This window comes from Chenopodium quinoa, unplaced genomic scaffold (assembly GCF_001683475.1).
Source record: "Chenopodium quinoa cultivar QQ74 unplaced genomic scaffold, ASM168347v1, whole genome shotgun sequence".
Taxonomy (NCBI): Eukaryota; Viridiplantae; Streptophyta; class Magnoliopsida; order Caryophyllales; family Amaranthaceae; genus Chenopodium; species Chenopodium quinoa.
Genome location: NW_018742345.1, coordinates 4,607,382 through 4,629,511, shown reverse-complemented (window position 1 = coordinate 4,629,511; position 22,130 = coordinate 4,607,382). Strand labels below are relative to the sequence as shown.

The 22,130-nt window shown below is 36.3% G+C and overlaps 3 protein-coding genes across 5 annotated transcripts; 1 reads left to right on the top strand and 2 right to left on the bottom strand.

Annotated features, from left to right (window-relative positions):
• Positions 1-6,878: 6,878 nt before the first annotated feature.
• Positions 6,879-12,516, top strand: LOC110694987. The gene is made up of 9 exons (XM_021872181.1): positions 6,879-6,885; positions 7,581-7,666; positions 8,109-8,225; positions 8,271-8,337; positions 10,409-10,418; positions 10,717-11,229; positions 11,327-11,373; positions 11,427-11,665; positions 11,738-12,516. The coding sequence occupies exons 1-9, from the start codon at positions 6,879-6,881 to the stop codon at positions 12,449-12,451; spliced, it is 1,800 nt and encodes a 599-aa protein (XP_021727873.1). The 3' UTR covers positions 12,452-12,516.
• Positions 12,517-16,670: 4,154 nt separating this feature from the next.
• Positions 16,671-19,356, bottom strand: LOC110694378. Of its 2 annotated transcripts, XM_021871553.1 has the most exons (8): positions 19,190-19,356; positions 18,640-18,903; positions 18,104-18,414; positions 17,829-18,014; positions 17,455-17,565; positions 17,270-17,354; positions 17,077-17,175; positions 16,671-16,802 (listed from the first exon to the last, which is right to left on the bottom strand). In XM_021871553.1, the coding sequence occupies exons 1-8, from the start codon at positions 19,334-19,336 to the stop codon at positions 16,767-16,769; spliced, it is 1,239 nt and encodes a 412-aa protein (XP_021727245.1). In that variant the 5' UTR covers positions 19,337-19,356; the 3' UTR covers positions 16,671-16,766. The 2 variants fall into 2 exon arrangements, with proteins under 2 accessions (XP_021727245.1, XP_021727241.1); XM_021871549.1 differs by lacking the exon at positions 17,077-17,175 and having other exon boundaries at positions 16,680-16,802.
• Positions 19,357-19,375: 19 nt separating this feature from the next.
• Positions 19,376-21,795, bottom strand: LOC110694389. Of its 2 annotated transcripts, none has more exons than XM_021871558.1 (6): positions 21,286-21,795; positions 20,539-20,821; positions 20,234-20,440; positions 20,042-20,134; positions 19,609-19,746; positions 19,376-19,519 (listed from the first exon to the last, which is right to left on the bottom strand). In XM_021871558.1, exons 2-6 carry the CDS (start codon positions 20,812-20,814, stop codon positions 19,406-19,408), a joined length of 828 nt encoding a protein of 275 aa, XP_021727250.1. In that variant the 5' UTR covers positions 20,815-20,821; positions 21,286-21,795; the 3' UTR covers positions 19,376-19,405. The 2 variants fall into 2 exon arrangements, with proteins under 2 accessions (XP_021727250.1, XP_021727254.1); XM_021871562.1 differs by having other exon boundaries at positions 20,539-20,818.
• Between the last annotated feature and the right edge of the window lie 335 nt (positions 21,796-22,130).

Here is a 22,130-nt window from a genome sequence, read left to right as displayed (position 1 = left end):
AAGGATTCCAGTAGATCAAGTTAGCTTTATTTTGCTCAAGTTGTCTTGATAAAACAAGCAATGGAGAAGGAAAGTTTGCTGCTAAGTCAGAGAAGCAAAAAAACGAAAGGAGTATATCTATATTAGATGAGTGCATCCTGACATAGGGTGGGTGAAACTCAACAGTATACTGATGGCGTGGCAAAGGGCAATCCTAGAGCACTAGGTTGGGATGTTTGATTAAAGATAGCTCAAGGGAGTTGTTCAAGTGTTTTGCGGTTAAGTGTGGAATATGCGTGCACTTGTACCAAAACTGAGTTGATGGCTATTATGAGAGGATTGCAGATAAATTGGGATGGTGGCATCAAAAGTTTCATATTTTGGTGGATTATTCTAAGGTTATTGCTAACATGTTGGTGGATGAAATTCCGACTAACTCTCCCTACATACATATGTTTCGTACGTGCAAGACGATTATGGATTGCAGGGACTGGGAAGTAGTTGTGTCTCGCTGTTATAGAGAAGTAAATCGTGCGGCGGATTGGCTTGCAAACTATGGGGTGACGGTGGAGCAAAACATAGTCATGTTTGGGACGATCCGAAAGGATTTTTGTGTAGTTTTATTGGAGAATTTGGGAGGTGTTACTCTTCTTTGTATGGTGCCGAGCAACAATAATAAAGGGCCTTAGGGGTTACCCGAGTTTTTTTTGTCAGGAGTTATTCGACTTTTATTGTTAGGGGTTACCCGAGTTATTCAGTTAGGGGTTACTTGAGTTACTCGGTCATGGGTTACTTGAGGGGTTCGGACAGGGGTTACTCGAGGGCTTCACTCGGTCAAGGGTTACTCGGTCAGGGGTTAAAATTAGTCGGTCAAGGGTTACTCGAGTTACTCAATCAGGGATTACTTGGTCAGAGGTTACTCGATCAGGGGTTACTCGGTCAAGGGCTACTCAAACTCAGAGGTTATCTTCTATCAGAGATTACTTAAGGAGTTCGGTCAGGATTTACTCGGTTAAGCGTTACTTGAGAGTTAAGTCAAGGGTTACTCAGCCAGGGGTTACTCGACGAGTTTGATCATGGATTACCCGAGCGATTTTTTGATTAGGGTTTACTTGAGGGGCTACTTGGTCAGGAGTAACTCAAGTAACCCCTGACCGAGTAACTTAAGTAATAACCCTAGCAATTCGAGTAACCCCTGATCAAGAAACTAGATTAACCCTAATAGCTCGAGTAACCCCTGACTGAGAAGCTCGAGTTACCCCTAAACGAGAAATTCGAGTAACCTAGGCAACTTGAGTAACCCCTGACCGAGAAACTTGAGTAACGAACCCTGAAACTGGAATAACCCCTGACCGAGAAACTTGAGTAACCTAGGCAACTCGAATAACCACCAAACGAGAAACTCGAGTAACCTTACCAACTCGAGTACCGAGAAACTCGAGTAACCCCTGCCACATAGTATAGCTGGCTGTATACAAAATATGTTTGTAAATTTTAATGTAGTGTTCTATTATAAATTAGATTCATAATGTTCTTTTTAATTATAAGTCATATGATCTGCTATCCGGGTGTACCACGGGTGCACGAACCACCGATTGGAGTGAAGTATTTGTATGGGTAGATATTTACATTAGACCGATGTTGTATGGTAGGCCGATATCTTACTCGGATCCGATTCATCAGCTATTCTGGTTCATATCGGCATTTATGGAATGAGTGTGCATATCGGCTTGTCGGCGACTAACACGTGTTATCCTCAAATTTGACACGTGGAGAAAATTACTTTGCATATTCCGCAGCCACCTGTCACTTAATCAAGCTATAAATAATCAGGTTTTACCTCATAAGAAAGGTAGCATTTATTACACTATCTCTCTCTTCTTTCTCTCTCTAAATTCGCTCTCTTCTTTTCATCTTCTAAACACTTACTGACTTAATCATCGGAGTGGTTATCCCTTGATTCACCCCGGGGCTAGCTAATCTCTTTTATGTGTGTAGGTTCTCATATGGCTGATAGGAGCAAAGCGGGTTATATACTCGAGCTTTGGATCTTGGAGTTGGGTCATCGGATCTTTGGAGAAACAATTGGAGCTAGGAGGGGAGCTACATAATAGCTTCTATCGCCTAAAGTTCCTTACATCTTCCAATTTCAAAAATAAAATGCCTGAAAATCAGAATACACCGATAGCTGAAAAAATAATAAACCAAAGAGTAAGAGTAGGGGATAGAATGCCTGATCCAGAAATTCAGATTGAAGACGAAACTCACACTCTAGAGGGTAACTAGTTTCATATGCCGCTAACCCTAGCAGGACAGGCTGGGACGGATGTAGATCCTATGGCTGGGTTTACATCAGAAAAACTAGAAACGGCGGCAAGAGTGATGACCGTCATGAGTAGAAAAAGGAAGGAAGCGGGGGCAACCCAAGATGGAGGAGGGGTGCCGATTATAACTCATGACAGTCAGTTCTACCAGGCTGGAGGTTCACAAAGACACCGACATGAAAGGTCACCGATAAGATCACAGCAGACTCCAAGAGAATCAGAAGTTCAATCCTCAGGTCCATATGAAAGTACAGGGACTTATCAGCAAGGAGTGGTGCGAACAGTAGGCCAGTTGAGGGCATCGCTGTTTGGGCAGAGTATCCTTGATCAACTAATGGAAAAAATCAAAATGCCGACATGTCGGTATGATGGAAAGGGAGATCCTGGTAGATATATAACCTCATATGAAGGGAATATGATTTTATATACCAATTCTAATGTCGTATGGTGTTAAGTGTTCCTGACTACTCTGGTTGGGGCAACGACAGATTGGTTCAATAATCTCGGAAATGGAACAATTCATAACTTCCAACAATTGGTTGAAATATTTGTGGGACAATATGTTAGTAACAGTGTCCGACAGAGATCCTCAGGGGAGTTGATGGTTATTAGTCAAAAAGCAGATGAGTCTCTAAGGGACTATATAAGGAGATTTATTAATGAAGCCAATACAATCTCAAAGTTACAACAGGAGATAGCAGTCATGGCGCTAATGAATGGTCTGAATGACTCAGAATTTAAAAGGTACTTAACTAGGAAGAATCAGCCAACATTAGCTGCGGCGTTCAACAAAGCTCATGGCTATATAAAGAGCGAAGAATTGATGAAAACAAGCAGTCGGGTTAGTTCCACCGATAGGATTCACCTGATTTCGGAAGGAGGATCTTCGGGAAGTGGGAGGCCGAGAAATCCAGCCCCAGAAAGGGGAGGAGGCCGCCAGGAAGTTATAGGAACTAAAGCGCCAATGCGGTATAATTCGTATACACCGCTAAATGCACCAAGGGCTGCAATATATTTTATAAACCAGAATCGAGAAGGATGGGTAAGACCCATGCCGATGAAAGCAAAAGGAAGGGATACCAAGAAGTATTGTATGTTTTACTGAGATGTGGGGCATTATACTGAAGATTGTGTACAACTGAAATATAATATTGAAGAATTAATAAGAAGGGGACATCTCGCTCAATACCGGCTGCATTCGGGGGGAAGCCAACCACCATTGTATCGGCAGCCAAAGCGTTAGCAGATAGAAGCCAGGCCAAAGAAGCAAGGGCAAGTAAGCCGACAAGGAGATAGCGGGCAACCACCATCGTCCACTGGAAAAAGAGTTGATGTAATAACCGGTGGACCAGTTCACGGAGGAACGATAAGTGGAGCACAAAAGCACCTATCAGAACATCGGCACATTGTTAATGCATTAGATGTTAATGATCGCCCGTGGCCGTCTCAGATCCCAGATGTAATGTTTACAAAAGAAGATGCAAAGGGAATAGTTTTTCCCCATGACGATCCCCTAGTCCTGATAATAAAAATAAACGGGGCCGATGTGAAGAGGAATTAGTTGATGGGGGAAGTTCAGCAAATGTTTTGTTCATGAAGGCGTTCAATGAGTTGATGATAGGCCAACAATAGCTAATGTAGTGTCTTACCTAGTGGTTGGGTTTAACGGCTCGACAGTAAGGCCAGAAGGGAGTGAAGGGGCCTTTTGCTCTTGAGTATCGGCCCTAGAACGCTTAAAAGTTGGTTCGTCCTTCATTCTTGTTGAAACGGCAGCGACACTACCACCGCTTCTATTACCTAGTGAAGTAAGACACCGATTTCTTCTTACGTTCTCATCATCCATCTCCTCTACTCTTTTTTTAGGATTACGGGTAGGGGCACGTGAACAAAAAGAAGAAATGTTTCCAAAGCTGGTCTAGGAGATGGGGGACAGCGGGAAATCACCCTTTTGCCGTCAGATGATAAGCCGAGAGCTTCCTTGTCTAGGTTCTTTGGACCTACATATACCGAGAATCGTTAATAAATACAAAGGCTGATGAGTGTGCAATAATAATAATAATATATATATATATATATATATATATATATATATATATATATATTAATAGTAGCAAAGTGTAAGCAACTAAAGGACAATAATAATATGTAAGGCTAGTACCATAGGATCAGTCCATCATAGACCAATATACGATAGCGGTGCGTTGCTCAAAATATACTTAACATTTGGCACCCACACTTTGGGAACAACCTGAGTCTTTCCCCAGCCGACATTTACCCTAACGACATCAAAATAATCAAAGGCCTTTTGCCCTTGGGGGCCAAGATCTCTTTTGGCAATATGACCGAAACGAGGATGAGGCCAAAAGAAAGTTTTCCGGATAGGAAAATATTCTGGAACACTCATAAAAAAGAATTTATCCTGCCAGCCTTTGCAGCTTGTCAATTTCGGATATATACAGTAAATTTCTGGGAGGCTGTATACAATGACCACCAACCTTCCGATTGTCCATCACGTTTCAAGGTTATTAACCTCCTAAATAAATTCAACATTAATGGGAAATTTTTAAATAACAAAACCCAGGCAAGTGCAGCAACAACACGAATAGTAGGAGGAGTAACTACCTAGCATACATTCCAAGCCCTAAAATTTTAGCAATAAAGGGATTAAGGGGAAATCGGAGGCCAAATTCAAAGTGTTTGGCGTAGATAGCAACATGACCATCAGGACAATCAAGAACGGTAGCAGAGGGTGGCGGAAGAGTTAACTCATACCCCTCTGGTAGACGATAGAATCTTTTTTCTTTTCGGTAGTAATCCTTTTCCTCGGCCAATTGTAGCCAACTACCGCTAACACTAGCTTCAGCAACCAAACTGTTAGAAGGCAAAATAAGAGGTTGCCGATAATCAGCCTCATCGGTCTCAGAATTATACTCCTCGTCCAAGATTTCCTCATTCGTCACTTGAGCCATGTGGTCAATCATCTCAGATCTTTCAGGGATTTCGACATTGTCACCCTGGTTTACCTCTTCTTCGCTATCGTCTTCATCGTTTAATACAGATTTAACAGCAGAATCGTGAACATGAGATTTTGAACCCTTTTCGAACTCAGAGCTTGAAGAACTTATAACATGTGCCTGCCCAGGCCTCTTGTTGGGCTCAGGCCTAGAACTTGGTTCAAACCTAGCACTAGGCTCTGCTGTATCATCTGTAGCCTGAGGCTGATAACCAGTTGACTTAGCTCTTGGCATAGTTGAAGTTTTAATTTGAATATTTCCAACACTGGTTCCGTATTGATCAAAATCAGGTTTGTCGGCAAAGCTTCGTAAATGATATCGGACACTCACGGGTTCAATATCAAGAATTTCAATGTCCTCAGGAATATTAGGGTTCGTAGGGCGTCGTGCCCTTTCACAATCTGCTAATACGAACTCCTTTTGCTCTTTCTCTGATAACGGCTGAAAAGGGTCGTCAATATTATCAGATAGAGATGAAGTTCCCCTTTTATTATGGCCGAGATCTTTTCCCAATGACTATCTAATAAGACGACGCCTAACAGTGCAAAGAGTAGGTTGTTCTTCCTCGACACTACTATTGGACATCTAATAAACCAACTAAGAAACTAAAAAATAGACAGCAGCAAATGTATTCTAAAACATGCAAATTGAAATTGAAATCTTTAAAATACATTAAACTACTCGATTGCAGCAACAGCGCAAAGAAGAATTGCTTGCGCTTCAACAAAACGACAAGTCCGGCAAAACCCAATTGCTTCCACAAGTTGCGACGATCGAATAAAGATTGCGGTTTTCTCTCAGAAAAATTGCTTTAAAAAAAACTAATTTTTTATGAGAAAAGCGTGAAAATGTGAAGTAAAAAAAAATAAGGGGTTAAAAAGGAAGTTGAAAAGGTAACGTTTGACATGACACACTGTCAGAAATCCAACGGCCAAAGTAACTTGGGAATTTGAAAAATAATTCGTCGGATTAGCGACACGTGACCTATATTTATATAATTTTCCCGCTCAAAAGTTTAAGTGGCAGATATACAAACATTCAACTGCCAACCCTGTATTTAAAGTAAACCTTGTTTGCTATCGGCAAACAAGGTTACTTGGGGGGAAAAACGGAGTTTTTTCGCTCCCACCCAAATTGTATTTAAAGTAAACCTTGTTTGCTAAGTGCAAATAAGGTTACTTGGGGGGGAAAACAGAGTTTTTTCTCTCCCACCCAAATTGTATTTAAAGTAAATCTTGTTTGCTAACGGCAAACAAGGTTACTTGGGGGGAAAACGGAGTTTTTTCGCTCCCACCCAAATTATATTTAAAGTAAACCGTGTTTGCTAACGACAAACAAGGTTACTTGGGTGGGAAAACGGAGTTTTTTCGCTCCCACCCAAATTGTATTTAAAGTAAACCTTGTTTGCTAACGGCAAACAAGGTTACTTGGGGAGAAAAACGGAGTTTTTTCGCTCCCACCCAAATTATATTTATAGTAAACCTTGTTTGCTAATGGCAAACAAGGTTACTTGGGGGGGGGGACGGAGTTTTTTCGCACCCACCCAATTTATATATAAAGTATGTCAAGTAAACCTTGTTTGCTAACGGCAAATAAGGTTACTTGAGGGAAAAACGGAGATTTTTCGCCAATACCTTTCGAATGTTCATTTTCTATCGGTAATAATTTACATACCCATGATATTTACTTTCCACATAAAACACAATATACAAGAAGTCATCCTAAATATTCACGTACACCAATAACAAAAAAAAATGCTCAACAAAGAGCAAGAAAAAAGTGTAATAAAAATCTTAAAAAACATTTGCAAATATACAATACATCAAAGTGAGAACGTCAATTGTATATTCAACGTACTCACTTGGGGGGCTAGTTGTATGGGTAGATATTTACATTAGACAGATGTTGTATGGTAGGCCGATATCTTACTTGGATCCGGTTCATCAGCTATTCTGGTTCATATCGGCATTTATGGAATGAGTGTGCATATTGGCTTGTCGACGACTGACACGTGTCGTCCTCAAATTTGACACGTGGCGAAAATTACTTTGCATATTACGCAGCCACCTGTCACTTAATCAAGCTATAAATAATCAGGTTTTATCTCATAAGAAAGGTAGCATTTATTACACACACTCTCTCTCTTTTTTCTCTCTCTAAATTCTCTCTCTTCTTTTCATCTTCTAAACATTTACTGACTTAATCATCGGAGTAGTTATCCCTGGATTCACCCGGGGCTAACTAATCTCTTTTCTGTGTGTAGGTTCTCATCTTGCCGATAGGAGCAAAGCGGGTTATATACTCGAGCTTTGGATCTTGGAGTTGGGTCATCGGATCTTTGCAGACACAGTATTATACTATTATTATTCATCACTCCATCTACCATACTGATACTGAATATATTTATTTAAAGCAACATCTTTAATTAATCCCGGACTCCTACAGTGAAATGGTTAAACGTGATTCATCAACGGAATCTAAGTTTTCCATTAAACAATCAAAGAATATATTTTTAAAAATTACAAACTAAACTTTAATAAAAGATACACGTTGCTTTATTCTTTAAAAATGCTATAAAAACGTGAGTATGTAAACTACAAAACTATACACACAAATACATTCTCAAATTTCTCATTTCTGAACTAACTAAAACTCGAAAGTGTATTGTGTTTATAGGCTTATAGCCACCTTGGCGTAAGCCCCGAATCGAGTACGAGCGACCCCCATGGACGACTATGATAATTTCAGTAGCTTCTATTCGCTATTTGATGATTCTGCTCTCTTCAAACAGATTGAGCAGCTTCACCAACCTGTTGCTGATCATATTTACATCATACCTCTGTATAATCTTATTGAGAATATGCTCCGGCTCAGTAATGCTTCCTATACTGTAACACCGTTTTTAGAGGTATCACGTTTATATTATAACTAATTGTTTTTCTAAATTTTGTAGGAATACATCAAATTTGCATGTTTATTACTGATATCTGTTTCTGATCTTCGTATAGGATTATCCGGAGGTCCGAGTTTTTGACGACATTAATCGTTATCTCCATTCATAATTGAAAGGATTTCTGCTGAGGTACCCTTTTTTTTTTTCTTTTTTTTTTTTGGGTGGAAAGGGGAGATAATAAACAAAAGTTAGGAGACTTTTTAATATGATTGAACTCTATTTAAATATGATGATTGAACTCTAAACTACCTTATATATGTAATACAAGCTTTTTTTTTCCTTTTTTAAAAAAAAAAAAATTTATATAGGCAATGTGTGCTAATTTAAGTAATTAACAATTTTTTTTTTTTGAAACAAAGTAATTAACATTATTAGTTTAAAACAATATAATAATTAAATATCTAAATTTAATGTGTTAAAATAAAGATACTGATGATTGAATATATTAGAAAGTTTAAAGTAAAACAATATTAATACATGCAATTATAGTAATGTGATGTTATTCAATTATCATGGAGTTTATATGTAGTTAGTAGTAATAATTTTAGAAATTGAGTAATTAATATTAAATTTGTAGTCTTGTAGATGAGAAGATTTATCAATAAAGAATGTAATCTTGTTGTAATAAGGAAAATTTTGAATGAACTGATTATAAGATTGATTTGTTAAAATCACTAATTTATACTTCCATAGTACTGTATAATTTTGAAGTATTGATTCAAAATTGTGTTATAGTCTAAGGGGAGGACAAAAATTTTTCTAGGCTGACACCACATAATAGAAGTGAATTCACACTAGGTTACGTACTAGCTCTACACGCGCTTAATTACCTATCTGTGACGACTAAATAAGAAAACATCCAATAATTGTGCTTAATTTAAAATACAAAGCTAGTAGATTGCAAGGGAAAAATCATATAATATAATTAAAGCAGAAAAATGGATTGGAGATTAATGTAAAAGATCAAAGTAAGCCGCCTAAAGTTTATACTGTCTTTAATCTTACAAGATTCTCATATAAAATCGTCATAGATTTTCATTTTTCGGACGAAAGGTTAAAATAAATATATAGTTAATCATGTCTAAACATGTGATAATAATTTTAATTTTATTCATGTGACTTTGGTGATACATTCTCGTTAGATATTGTTAATCATGTCTAAACAATGTCACAATGTGTTGTTTTTTAATTTTGTCATTTTACTTTATCTTGTTTTCAAAATAATATTTATATTTTGCAACTCAGAGTATTAATTATTTTATCCACTTTTCCAATAGCTTGATTAAAATCTTCTCAAATACTGCACCAACATTATTTTAAATCTAAGCAATTTTTGAAGTTCAAATGTTAGACACTAACATTATGTACATACACTTTATCCTTTCTTCTAATATTTCATCACATCGTAGGGAACAAAGATTTTTTGTTGTGGGAAAAAGAAAGAGAGAGAAGAAAAAAAAAATGTGATACATTGCATAAATTAGTAGAGGTTTTGACAATAATAACCACCAACAATTGTTGGTGTTTTTAGTAATAACCACCATCAATTTTTTTATTTAAATTTATCACCTTTTTTTTTTTCAAATCAATAAGACTTTCCAACACTTCTTGGTGGGAAATTTTACAATTTTCATAAAATGTAGGTGGTAAAATTTAGTGTTTTGGAAAACCGTGGGTGGTAAATTTTAAAGAATCACCCACAATTGATGGTGGTTATTGTAAAAAAAAATCCTAATTTAAAGCTAAGAAACAAGCAAGTGTTTAAAAGTAAGGATTTTTTGAATATTTGCCATGCAAATGAAGTAGGTATTTGTTTGCCTAAATGGGTATGGTGAAGTATTTGTTTAACATTCTTAAAAGGCAAAGACAAGTGCTAAACTATTAATAGAAGGGAGGAAATTAATCTATCCACACAATTAGTTAATGGTGTAGCCACTTTGCATAAAAGTTTAATTTCTAATTAAGCAACTAGGGCTACGCAATGATCTGATGGGTTACTTTGTGATTGAGGGGTTATTTGTAATGGCGAAATGAAATTACTTTTATAAACAAGTTGAATTAATTCGTTCATTTAATTGCCCCACTTTAATTTAGTTAAAGAAATTTGCTATCATAAAACATTTTTATATCGTGGTCAGTTGGTCAAAGGTGACATTTTTCTTGAACTAGTAAGGGTGGTTTGGTTGGATTTGGAATGGAGTTAGAATCCATTCCATCCAGTTTTTAATTTGGTTGAGTTTATTAGTAATGGAATCTCATATTCAAGAGACTCTAACTCTATCCCATACATGGATTCCCAATTCATTCTATTAATGAAGAATACAACCCATTCCACATTAAACCAAACAACTTTAAACTAGTATCGGTTTTAGAATCAACACCTTTCTAGTATGAAATATAATGAAACAACCACCCTCGTATTATATAGAAACATCCTGATTTAAAGACATACATACACAATATGTCAATATGTCGACTGTTTTCTGAATACAACACCTAAAAAACTGGCGCAGATTCAGTTAAATAGCGAGGTCAGTAACAGCAGCGTACACGATACAACCCTCAAAGTGTTGAAGATTTTGCAGAACTTTTCTTGGGATGTCAAGGTGGTGATCGCAGTCGCAGCAGCTGCTTTGATTTGTGGATCCTCATGGCTCCGCGATCAACTTAAAGATTCAAACTCCCTTGCAATTGCACTGACACGATTCAGGGAACAGCTAAGGGTGGATGAAGGCGCTGACAAAAACCAGTTTGATGCTACTGTTAAATTAATAACAGAAGCATTAGAAGCCACCAAGTGCATTCTTGATTTTGGAGAGCTAGCAAATATAACTAATATCCAAGATCCTGATGCCGAGAAAGAGGTCAAGGATGTAATGAGGGATTTTCCTATAGCTGCTTATTTGGTAATAAGAAGTGCGGTTCTTGCTGCAGCACATACGGCAAACATGTCATATGAGTAAGTAAACTCACTATGCAGTTATACGATGTGTAATGGAAGAATATAATCAAGAATATGAGGTTTTCTCATAGATTTTTTCTTTTGTTTTTGCCAGTTTAATATCAGCCACAGCTCAATTGAAAAAGCTTGAAAAGATCAGCTGTATGCTCAAGACAGGAAATTCTAAATTGGAAACTCTATTCATGATTTTACAGTGACCGGAGATGCACTCATCAAGTTCTTTAAAGATGATTGGAACTTTCATGGTAAGCCTATGGTTGTAGTGCTAGATCCTCGGGGAAAAATTGTGAACTCAAATGCTATCCATATGATGTGGATCTGGAAAAATCAAGCTTTCCCGTTTAATTGCGCAAGGGAGGAGGTGCTTTGGGAGCAGGAAACATGGAGTCTTGAACTGCTTGTTGATGCTATTGATCAAAATATTCTGCAATGGGTATTTTTCGCTCACTATTTTACAAAACTTTATGAAAATTTTAGATTCTCTCAAGTAAGATTGCATAACTGATCCTCATCGATTGAATGTTGCTTATCAGATCAGAGAAAAAAGTACATTCTCTTGTATGGAGGCGACGACCTGGAATGGATCAGACAATTCACTAATGAGGCACGAGCTGTAGCGCGAACCCTGCGAATTCCTCTTGAAATGGTCTATGTTGGCGGGAGCCATAACAAGGAGAACGTGCAGAGGATTTGTGATTCTATAATAATGGAGCAGCTGAGCCACTGCTGGCAAGAACAGGACTCTGTTTGGTATTTCTGGACAAGAATCGAGAGCATGATCTACTCGAAAATCCAACTAGGTAACCTTTATGACCATGCTGATACAATATGGCAAGAGATACAAAAGCTCCATAGTCATGACAAATCACACAGCGGATGGGTAGTGCTAGCCAAAGGCTCGAGAATTGTTGTCCACGGCCAAGGTAAGGTGGCCATGAATACCCTTCAAGAGTTGGAGGAGTGGAAGAAACTAGCTATAACAGACGGATTTGATGTGGGGTTCGGAAATCATTACATGAAGCTTCATATGGAGGAATATCCATGTCATAGGATTCAGTTTCCCTCTGGTATGAGAATTCCAAGAAGTATGCCATGCCCTGATTGTCGTAGCCCTATGCATATAAATAAATCTTTCCTCTGCTGCCATGAAGATCACATTGCTGAAGCTGCCGATGTTCTCGCTGCTGCAACTGATCAGGTTGATCAATATGAGGCCTAAATATATAAAATATTTAGGGATTTTTAACTTTTCTTAAATTTATATACTACGTGTGAGCATTACTATAATAAATCCCTTAGAGGAGATGTGATACATTTGCATTGATATATATATATATATATATATATATATATCATGTTATTGCAAGTGGGTTAGTTCAATTGTGTAGTTGAATTTCATGTGTTAATTTGGAAAAAAATTGGAATTCAAGGGGGTGGCAGGTCAGTGGCTGGCGTCAAAGAGGTTTGGCAGGGTGACATTTGGAAAAAAAAAAAAACCATTCAATTGGTCAACGATAATTAAGAATGAAGAAAGTAAACAACCCTAGAGTTGAGATTATTTCAAATTAATCCAAAGTTAAGATTATCAGAAGAAAATAAAACAAAATTGGAATTATTAATATCAAATTTTCCTTTTATTTTTTCCCAAATGTACTTGAAAACCTTTTTTAACCTATGATGTTCTCCTGTGGGCCTAATAAGACTATTTATGGGGTTTGACTTTGTTTTGATCTTTCTGGTTAAAATTATGCTAAAGTTTATTTATATTAGCTAGATATTACTATATTAAAAAAAAAAAAAAAAAAAAAATAGGTTAACTAAAAAGATAATTTTCGAAATTATTATTCAAACAAAATCCAATGAACCAACAAACTTGGTCAAATTACTTATAATAAATAGATACTACCTTTACAGATTATGTGCAACTTTCATACTTGTATACTCTTTGAGAGATATAATAAAATTTCAAAGTTACACATAATATGTAATGAAGGTAGTTTTTTTTTTTTTTTTTTTTTTTTTTTATTATAACCATAGAAAAGAGAGGAAAAATAGAGGAATATCAATTATACAATACACTCGAGAACAAGCCCAGTCAAAACTTGGTTAAAACTTGTTCATTATTAAATAAATGACTTTATTCAAAGAATTTAATATTGTTAAATAAACGAGCTCAACTCAATTAATGACTGTTTGCTCTACTTGTTTAAGTTGGCTTACAACTCGTTTATGTTGTATTAGATAAGATTTTTCGTTTATCAATTTGTTTTCACTCTTTCAAATGCTCAAATTGTAAAAGGAAAATTTATCAATTGCTTCTATTTAATGTTTATATTTTGCAAATTGCAGCCAATTAAAAAAATATTGCAAATTGCAACCATCCAAAAGTACTAATGACTTATTGTATGCCACCCAAATCAATTTTTTCCTCAATTAACGTGGTGAAAATTTTTGTGTAAAGGTTTTAGGGGATATTTTTTTATCCGTTTAAGATCCGAATTTAGCTCGGAATTGGCAAACATATATTGTAAGTTATTATTGATTTCAACTAGTTTGTGCTAGTGCATTTAAATATTTAATTGGGTGATAATTTTTTATACTGGATTTATATAGAGTCAAGCAAAAATATTTGAAAATACGAAAATTTAATAATCTGATCCGCAACTGATCCAAAAATTATGGATATCCGATGCAAAAAATTTGAATATTGGATTAGACATCGAATATCCAAATTTTCGATTTCGGATATCTGATATTTGAAAAATATCACTTATTATCATATTGTACTCATTACTAATTTTTTTAGAAAGTCTTATAGTGCCGAACCCTGATAGGCCTAAGATTAATAGGCTCAAAGTAAAAACAAAGGAAAGTTTTTTTTTTATATTTTTTTGTGAAAAGTTAAAACAGAGGAAGTTAACCCACTGTATTTAGAGAACGACTTTTCCTTCTAGCTCTAAAACAACAGGAGAAAACCAATATCATCATATTGTGAGAAGAGGATTTGTTGGGGCTTGCAGCAGACTCCACTGGGATCAACTGTAAGTGGCACCAACGTACTTTCACACGATGACACTTGATCGACCATACCTATTGTCAAATATTCTTGCGTCAAATTTGGACTTGTTTAACACTTTTCATGTCCTTTTCACTGGAGGGGTGACTAATCTACATCGGTGTATAAACTTCTTGATTTTCAACAATATCCTTCTGCATTGTACAATTGAGTACTCGGATGTTAATTAAATCCTTCCTAGAGGAGTAGTAGTAGACTAGTAGTGTAGTGTTCATCCCTTAGAAATCGCTCCATACATTGTTGGAGTGAAATGCAAATAGGAATAATCAATACGGTTTTGGTTACAAAAATGATAACTTGACCCTGTATGATTTGACTACTTCTTGGATGACGATTTTAGTATCGTTAAATCAAAGTAGCCAACTCCAGGGTGCTATGATAGGCAAGCATTCAACTTGCTATTTGGACTAGAGCAAAATCATGTCGCTACAATGACTAATCAAAATGCCATCCAGGATGAAGCTTTTGACCCAAATATATTAATCAACCCTTCTAATGAAACCTTGGAGCATGGATGGAGGAAATCTTTCATATGGACCAATCACAAAGGCGATAGGCTGGTAATCGTCACAGGCGAAGGGAAGATGTTTTAAGAATTGGACGACGAATCTATTATAGACTCTAGGGAAGCTGAAAATTTAGGCCTTGTGGCCATTACTGAGTTTTTATTTTCTAGTTCTAAGGATGAAGATCCCAAAAAGGATTCTTCTCTTAATGTACTTTCTTTTGATTCTAATAATATGAGCTCTATCTCCGAGTATATGCCTTCTTTTGAATCTTTTGAATGCTATAATAATCAATCTAATGAAGATGATAACATTAATAAGTTGGTTGAACTAATGAATGAACGAGAACAAAAGAACCTTATCATTGAAGAAACTGAAACAATCAATATGGGAACTAATGAAAACAAAAGAGAAGTCAAAATTGGCTTAACTCTAAATCCGGAAGAGCGATCGACCCTCATATCGACGCTCAAAGAATTCAAACACGTGTTTGCTTGGTCATACAAGGACATGCCTGGAATAGATAGGGAAATCGCGGAATATACCATTCCCTTGAACCCTACCTCTAAACCAGTAAAACAAAAACTTCGACGAATGAAAACTAACGTCGCACTAAAAATAAAAGAAGAAGTACAAAAACAATTGGACGCAGGTTTCATTCGCGTATGTAATTACCCATAATGGGTAGCGAACATCGTCCCAGTCCCTTAAAAGGATGGACGAGTTTGCATGTGTGTCGACTTTAGGGACCTTAATAAGGCTAGCCCTAAAGACGATTTTCCTCTACCACATATTGATATATTGGTAGATAACACGGCTGAACATGCGATGTTATCCTTTAAGGATGGATACGCAGGTTACAACCAAATTTTAACGGCAAAAGAAGACGAAGAAAAGACATGCTTTATTACCCCTTGGGGGACGTATTGCTATACAGTCATGCCATTTGGTTTAAAAATTGCAGGAGCTACATACCAAAGAACGACTACGACTCTCTTGCATGATATGATGCATAAAGAAATAGAAGTGTATGTGGATGATATGATCGTAAAGTCCAAAGATAGAATGATACATATAAAAGCTTTACGCAAATTTTTCACTCGCATAAAAGATTATAACATGCGATTAAATTCACAAAAATGCGCCTTCGGGGTAACTTCTGGCAAGTTACTCGGATACGTAGTAAGCACTCGCGGTATTGAGATTGATCCCTCTAAAATAAAGGCAATTGTTGACATGCCTCCCCCTCAAACAGAAAAAGAAATTAGGAGGTTCCTTGGCAAATTGCAATACATTAGTCAATTTATTAACAAATTGACTATGACTTGTAAGCCAATATTCAAAAAATTGATAAAAAGAAGGAAAAACATGAAAGGGACGATCAATGCCAAAAGGCCTTTGAGAAAATCAAAGATTATATCAAAAGTCCACCAATTTTAGCACCACCAGTACCCAAACTACCTTTTAGGCTATACATAACAATTACAGACACGACCACAGGAGCCATGTTAGCACAAGAGGTAGAAAAGGTCGAGCGTGCAATATATTACATAAGTAAAAAATTCATCCAATATGAAACAAAATATAGCACTCTAGAAAAGGCGAGTCTAGCATTAGTGTGGGCAACTAAAAAATTACGACATTATATGCTACCACACACCACTCATGTGATTTCTCAACAAAATCCGATAAAGTATTTGTTTGAACAACCACCTATACAAGGAAGAATATCCAAATGGTTGGTGATGTAAGCCGAATTTGAGTTAAAATATATTCTAGAAAAATTAATGAAAGGAAAAGTAATTTCCGACTTTCTGGCTCAACATCCAATTCAAACAAGTCATGCAAAAACTACTCATCTTCCGGATGAAGAGATTCTCATGACACAAGATGACAAATGGGTAATGTACTTCGACGGTGCATCCAACCAAAAAGGATGTGGCGTAGGAGTTTTACTCAAAAAATCCAGAGGGAACACATACTCCAACCTGTGTAAAATTAGACTTTGAGGTTACTAATAATGCCGCGGAATGTGAAGCGTGCATTATTGGATTAGAAGCAGCAGCTAGCATAGGTGTGCAAAAATTAGAGGTATATGGAGATTCCAGTTTAATTATAAATCACATACTGAAAAAATGGAAAATAAAGAACTCCACAATGATATTATACCAAGCAACTTGTTTCACAGTTCAGACAGACAGACAGTTGGTTAGAGCTGAGGACAGTTTATACCCATTTAAATGACATATATTTGTAATATACCTGCTTGGAAACCCATAGCACTCTTTTCTGCACAATATCTAGCATATATCGACAAACAAAGTATCCACAATACTTGGTGTATGCTGGTTGATGAGGACACTATGATAATGCAAACAATTAATCATTAACAAGATATTAGATTTTAGGATTAAACTGCATAATATTATTTGCTATAAAACTTTAGATAACTTACTTGTGGTTGCTCCCACCTAATATATGCATTCTTTTTTATTTTCTTGATGTCCTTCCGATGGACCGAACTGAATTTTTTTATTCCTCTACACAATTACATGAAAATAGGAAAATTGTAATAGTTTCCAAATACACAATAAGAACAAAATAAGAAGTTAATGACAAAGTTATTGCAATTATACATACTCAGTGATGATCTTTTCAGCGAATGAGTTGATTTTATTTTCTGCTCCAAGTGGATCTAGCCAATACACCAACCCATTCCACGGACTAATAACAGCTAACATCCAATGCATACTAAACCAGCAACAAGGCACTTTTAGAAGGAATAATGGATAAGAAAAACAACAAAATGTAAAAGGGGGCAGAAACTGTTTAACATAGCAATGTTGCCCTTACTTTGTTTGCTTTAAGAGGAATTTATTAGTAAAAATAGCATAGCATGGCAATATAGATGCAATCAAGTTAAGAAAATTGAAATTACATATATTAAAGCATAAATAATGAACAAGAATAACAATCAAAGTAACATAATTACATAACAAAGGAACTATACTTACTTGTCATTAAAAGGAGCAAAGAATAGCTGATTATAGTTCTTCCCCTCATTGCACCCAAAAACACGAGCTAGATAGTTAGATCGAACTTTCTCGTTTGTCATTGGTGTTAAAGGCGATAGAACATTAGAGTGACAAAACCCATACATTCCCGAGATACCTTCTTTGTGACAATGTTCTTTCAAGATCCTTATCCCATCAAAAGTTGTAAATATATAAGAGAATGGACCAAAAATTTTCCACATTGTAATTAGAAACTAAATTGGAGGTGAACTTACTTCATGAATATATTCATTTTCAATTCTCCAACCTCCCTTAGGAAACACCAATCAAGCAAGTCTTCGTAATCAAGTGAAACATTTAACCCATTTTCATTAAGAAACATGCTCTCTAGAATAGTGATAGAGATGGTATCGCCGGTTTTTTGCATCCCCATAGCTTTTTTTCTCATGACACGCATCAAAGTAGATGTCACCTTCTCCCGATCCTTGTCGGTAATAACATACTTACGAGTTGTTGATGCCTGGGAGGATGTAGATTGTGGGGATGGTGTGGTCACATCAACTTCTTTATCTGATTGGTTGTTCGCCTTTATAATATGTTTTCACATGAAAAATAAAACAAGACTATCATCAAAAATGCAAGGAACAACACACCAAAAACTAAGAGGGCATAGGAACCGAAAAACCAAGCTGCTGGCGCTGCTAGGCAGGGCTGCTGCCGGTACCACATCAGTCAGTAAATTAAAGAAAAAAATATGAAGAAGCTTAAAGACAGTAGCGGACAGAAGCTTAAAAACAAGGAAGAATACTACCTTTTTGGGGAAAATCAAATGATTAGGCCAAGCTGTATAAGATCTCTTAGCATGACATACAAAAAGCAATTCATCGTTTGGGCATGGCAGAGGAGCAGTTGGCACAATATCGTCTGTAATGGTGACTCGACGATGACCAGGGGGCAACGATGTGTTATGATTGCCAAGAACTTCGGTGCTGCTTTCTGTGAGGACTTTTCCGTTAGCAACAACTTGTAGAGATTTGTCGCTTCCCTCAATTGCCAAGCAACAATCACTCCATCCCTAAAAATGAGCACACAAGTGTTGTCACAACATAGTATATGGTGTAGACTCGGTGGTTCAATGCAAATTCATGTATAAGTTTTGATCTTCAGGTCAGTTATGAAATTATCGGTTCTAAAATTCAGTTCATATCTACAGTTCTGAACTTCAATTTCTGATGATTATGCTAGATTTCAGATTCTGATTAGGAAGGACATAACCTCATAATATGTGCAGATATAAGGTTACTTCTAATACCATTAAAGCTACATAGCTAAAATTTCACATAAACATATGACATTATAACCTCAATGTCACCACCAAAAACACCTTGCTGAGCACCACCAACCATTAATGCTCTCAATTGCTCTTGGTTCAAGCATGACATTATGAATGACACTATAAAATTCTGCTGCTTCATCATAGATGCCATCTTTGAGTTTATCGCATTCATTTTAGCATTGACTTCGCTAGGTGCAGGTGGTTTGTTGAACCCAAAGTACTCTGTGTTAGTTACTCCAGATCAAACACCCCTAACAGAACCACCCCGTTCTGGCTTGTCCAACGCTCTTGCTAAGATGTCATCTCTACCTGTAACATGTATTTCACCTTTTTGAACTTGCGTCTCCAACTTAATCTGGAAATTATCAAAAAAAAATTATATCAGTGCCCAAATAATAATCTTAGTGACTGAAAACACCTAAAACAAATGCAAATATATCTTACTATTGCATCATGGATTTCCTTATCTGCAGGATTATCAAAAGTTAAAACTCCATTCTTCACATGAGAATGAGCTTTAATCCAAGTCAAATGCCGAGGCACGTATGAAACATGTACTCCTTGCTTCTCCAGCTCTTTTTCCTACCATTGCAAATAAAATAGAAAATATAGCTGAAACATAAAGAATTTCAAATTTTCTAAAATTATCAATTGAGTTCTCTATATATTCTTTTATTAAATTATCATGAAAGAGTATGGTGAGGAATGAGCACTATTAAGCTAAGCAGCGAGGCAAAGGTAAAAACAGAACACCAGGATTATTATTTAGTTAGAACAGCTAGTATTAAGTTTATTCGAAGTAAAAAACAGAAGGTTACAACAATAAGAACACCACTAATACCACATAGTAGTTACAAAATGTTTAGCATATACTTACAATTGTTTCTTCAAAATATTGATAGCCAAGTCTCCCACCTCGATATTTTGAGGTCCTCTTCTTCGAACTTTCACGATTTCTTTTACTCAATTTCTGCAATAATTATATTTAATATCAGAGTTAATCCACACAAATTTTAAATGTACACAAAAAAATAAAGATAAAACAAATGCCAACGTAATGAACTTGCACCTTGAAGTCCCTAGAATTACAAGCCTGAATGAATTTTTCCCAATCATCTTTAGATATGAAAGGATATTTCAATGGTGGAGAATCATTGATTGTTCCATCTTTCAGGTACAAACACTTGAGCCTTAATCTAGTCTTGAAATTTCTCCATCGAACACAAGCTTGTTTCATAATCCAACCTTTGCGATCCTCAAGGATATGAAACCCCCTCTATATCCAAAAGAAATCCATATATTCGTCACATTTAAAAGTATCGATACATAATCGAGTTTCACTTCCTTTAAAACATAAAAACATTATTTACATACCGAAATATTGTCATACAAATCATCAAGAAGTGCTTTTGGCAGGTCTGACCACTTTCTGTAGGTGATGCTCACTTTTTCACGGACAACTACACCAATGTAGCTGGAGAAATGACCTCTATGAACACCGATAGGGATTCTCCGAGTTGTATGCCATTGTAAAGGGATTTTTGTGCCAACCTGAATAGCTCTCACAACCATTCTGAGCAAAGTACGACCTCTTTCTTCCTCGCATTCAGAATTGTCCGTTGCGTGCACTTGCGATTTCTTTCGAGCCATCCTGCTACTACACAGAAGGTCAAAATTTAGAGTGACATGAGTAGTTAATTTCATAACAAAAAAACTCAATTCCAAAAAGTAAACATAGCATCTATAATCATCGCATTGTATGCTATTTACGACGTGGCATCGGACCGTATAAAATAAAAAGAAAAAAATTCCAATCACAACAAAGTTCAGATAAATGATGATAATCAAAGCCAAACACAATTACACAATAGCAAATAAAAAGAAAAAAATGGGCATACATTATAGCAAATATTTTATTCAACTTTTAAAAAATCCAAACTTTCGCGGGAAAATCAAAATCCAATAACTCATTACTGTATAAACAAAAACAGGATTCATATATGAACAAGATGGGCAGATTACTATAACAATAGAACATCGTAGCAAACAATCAATAAACACAATTACACGATGCATATTCAAAATAATATCTACATAAAACAAACAAAATAAATATGATACCTAGCTTAGTTGCGGTGACCCTAATAGGGCTGGTTAGGGTTTTCCGTCTGGTCTTGTTGGCAGTGGTTGGCCGGAGGTAGAATGCATCAGTAGTCTATTGTGGTCTTGTGGAGGCTAGCAAAGTTGTGCGAATAGCTAGGGAAGTAGTACTAAAATTGAGAATTCAATGCCCAAAACCCGTGCGACCCTATGTGGTGCTAGTAGCGCAGTAGGCGACTGTAGGCGGTGTTTTCCGGCTAGTCGTGCGACCCTAGTGGTGGAGCGATTGCAAGAGTCGCGGTAAGGGTTTGTGCAATAGATGAAAGGTTTGAAATTGGGTTCTAAACTTCAAAAGATTGTAATAAATTTCATATAATGGGTTTGGAAATGAAAATGGAGGAAGATGAAAATGGAAAAGGTGGAAAACGAAGGTGGAAACAATGGCGGAAGAATCGAAGTCGGAGTTCGATGGTGCGCCGCTGCTGCTGCAAAATTATTTGTTTTGGGGGAAAATGAAAATTAAATTAATTAATTGGTTCCAACCCAAAAAAAAAAGAAAATTAATTGAATTGGGAATGTGTTGACCATCTTGACTAATAATGTAGAGAGTAGAGACCATATTAGACTTTTCACCGGTCTCTCCTTTGTTTTTTTTTTTTTAAAAAAAATTATTATATGTATTTTAAAAAAAGAGACCACTTATGTAGAAAATTGGTCTCTGTCGTTTTAAATTAAAATTTTGAAAAACTACAAGAGACCTATTATTTCAAATAAGTGGTCTCTCGAAATATCAAAGAGACCACATATTTAGAATATTTGGTCTCTTGATACTAAGAGACTACCTATTTAATTAAATGGTCTCTAAC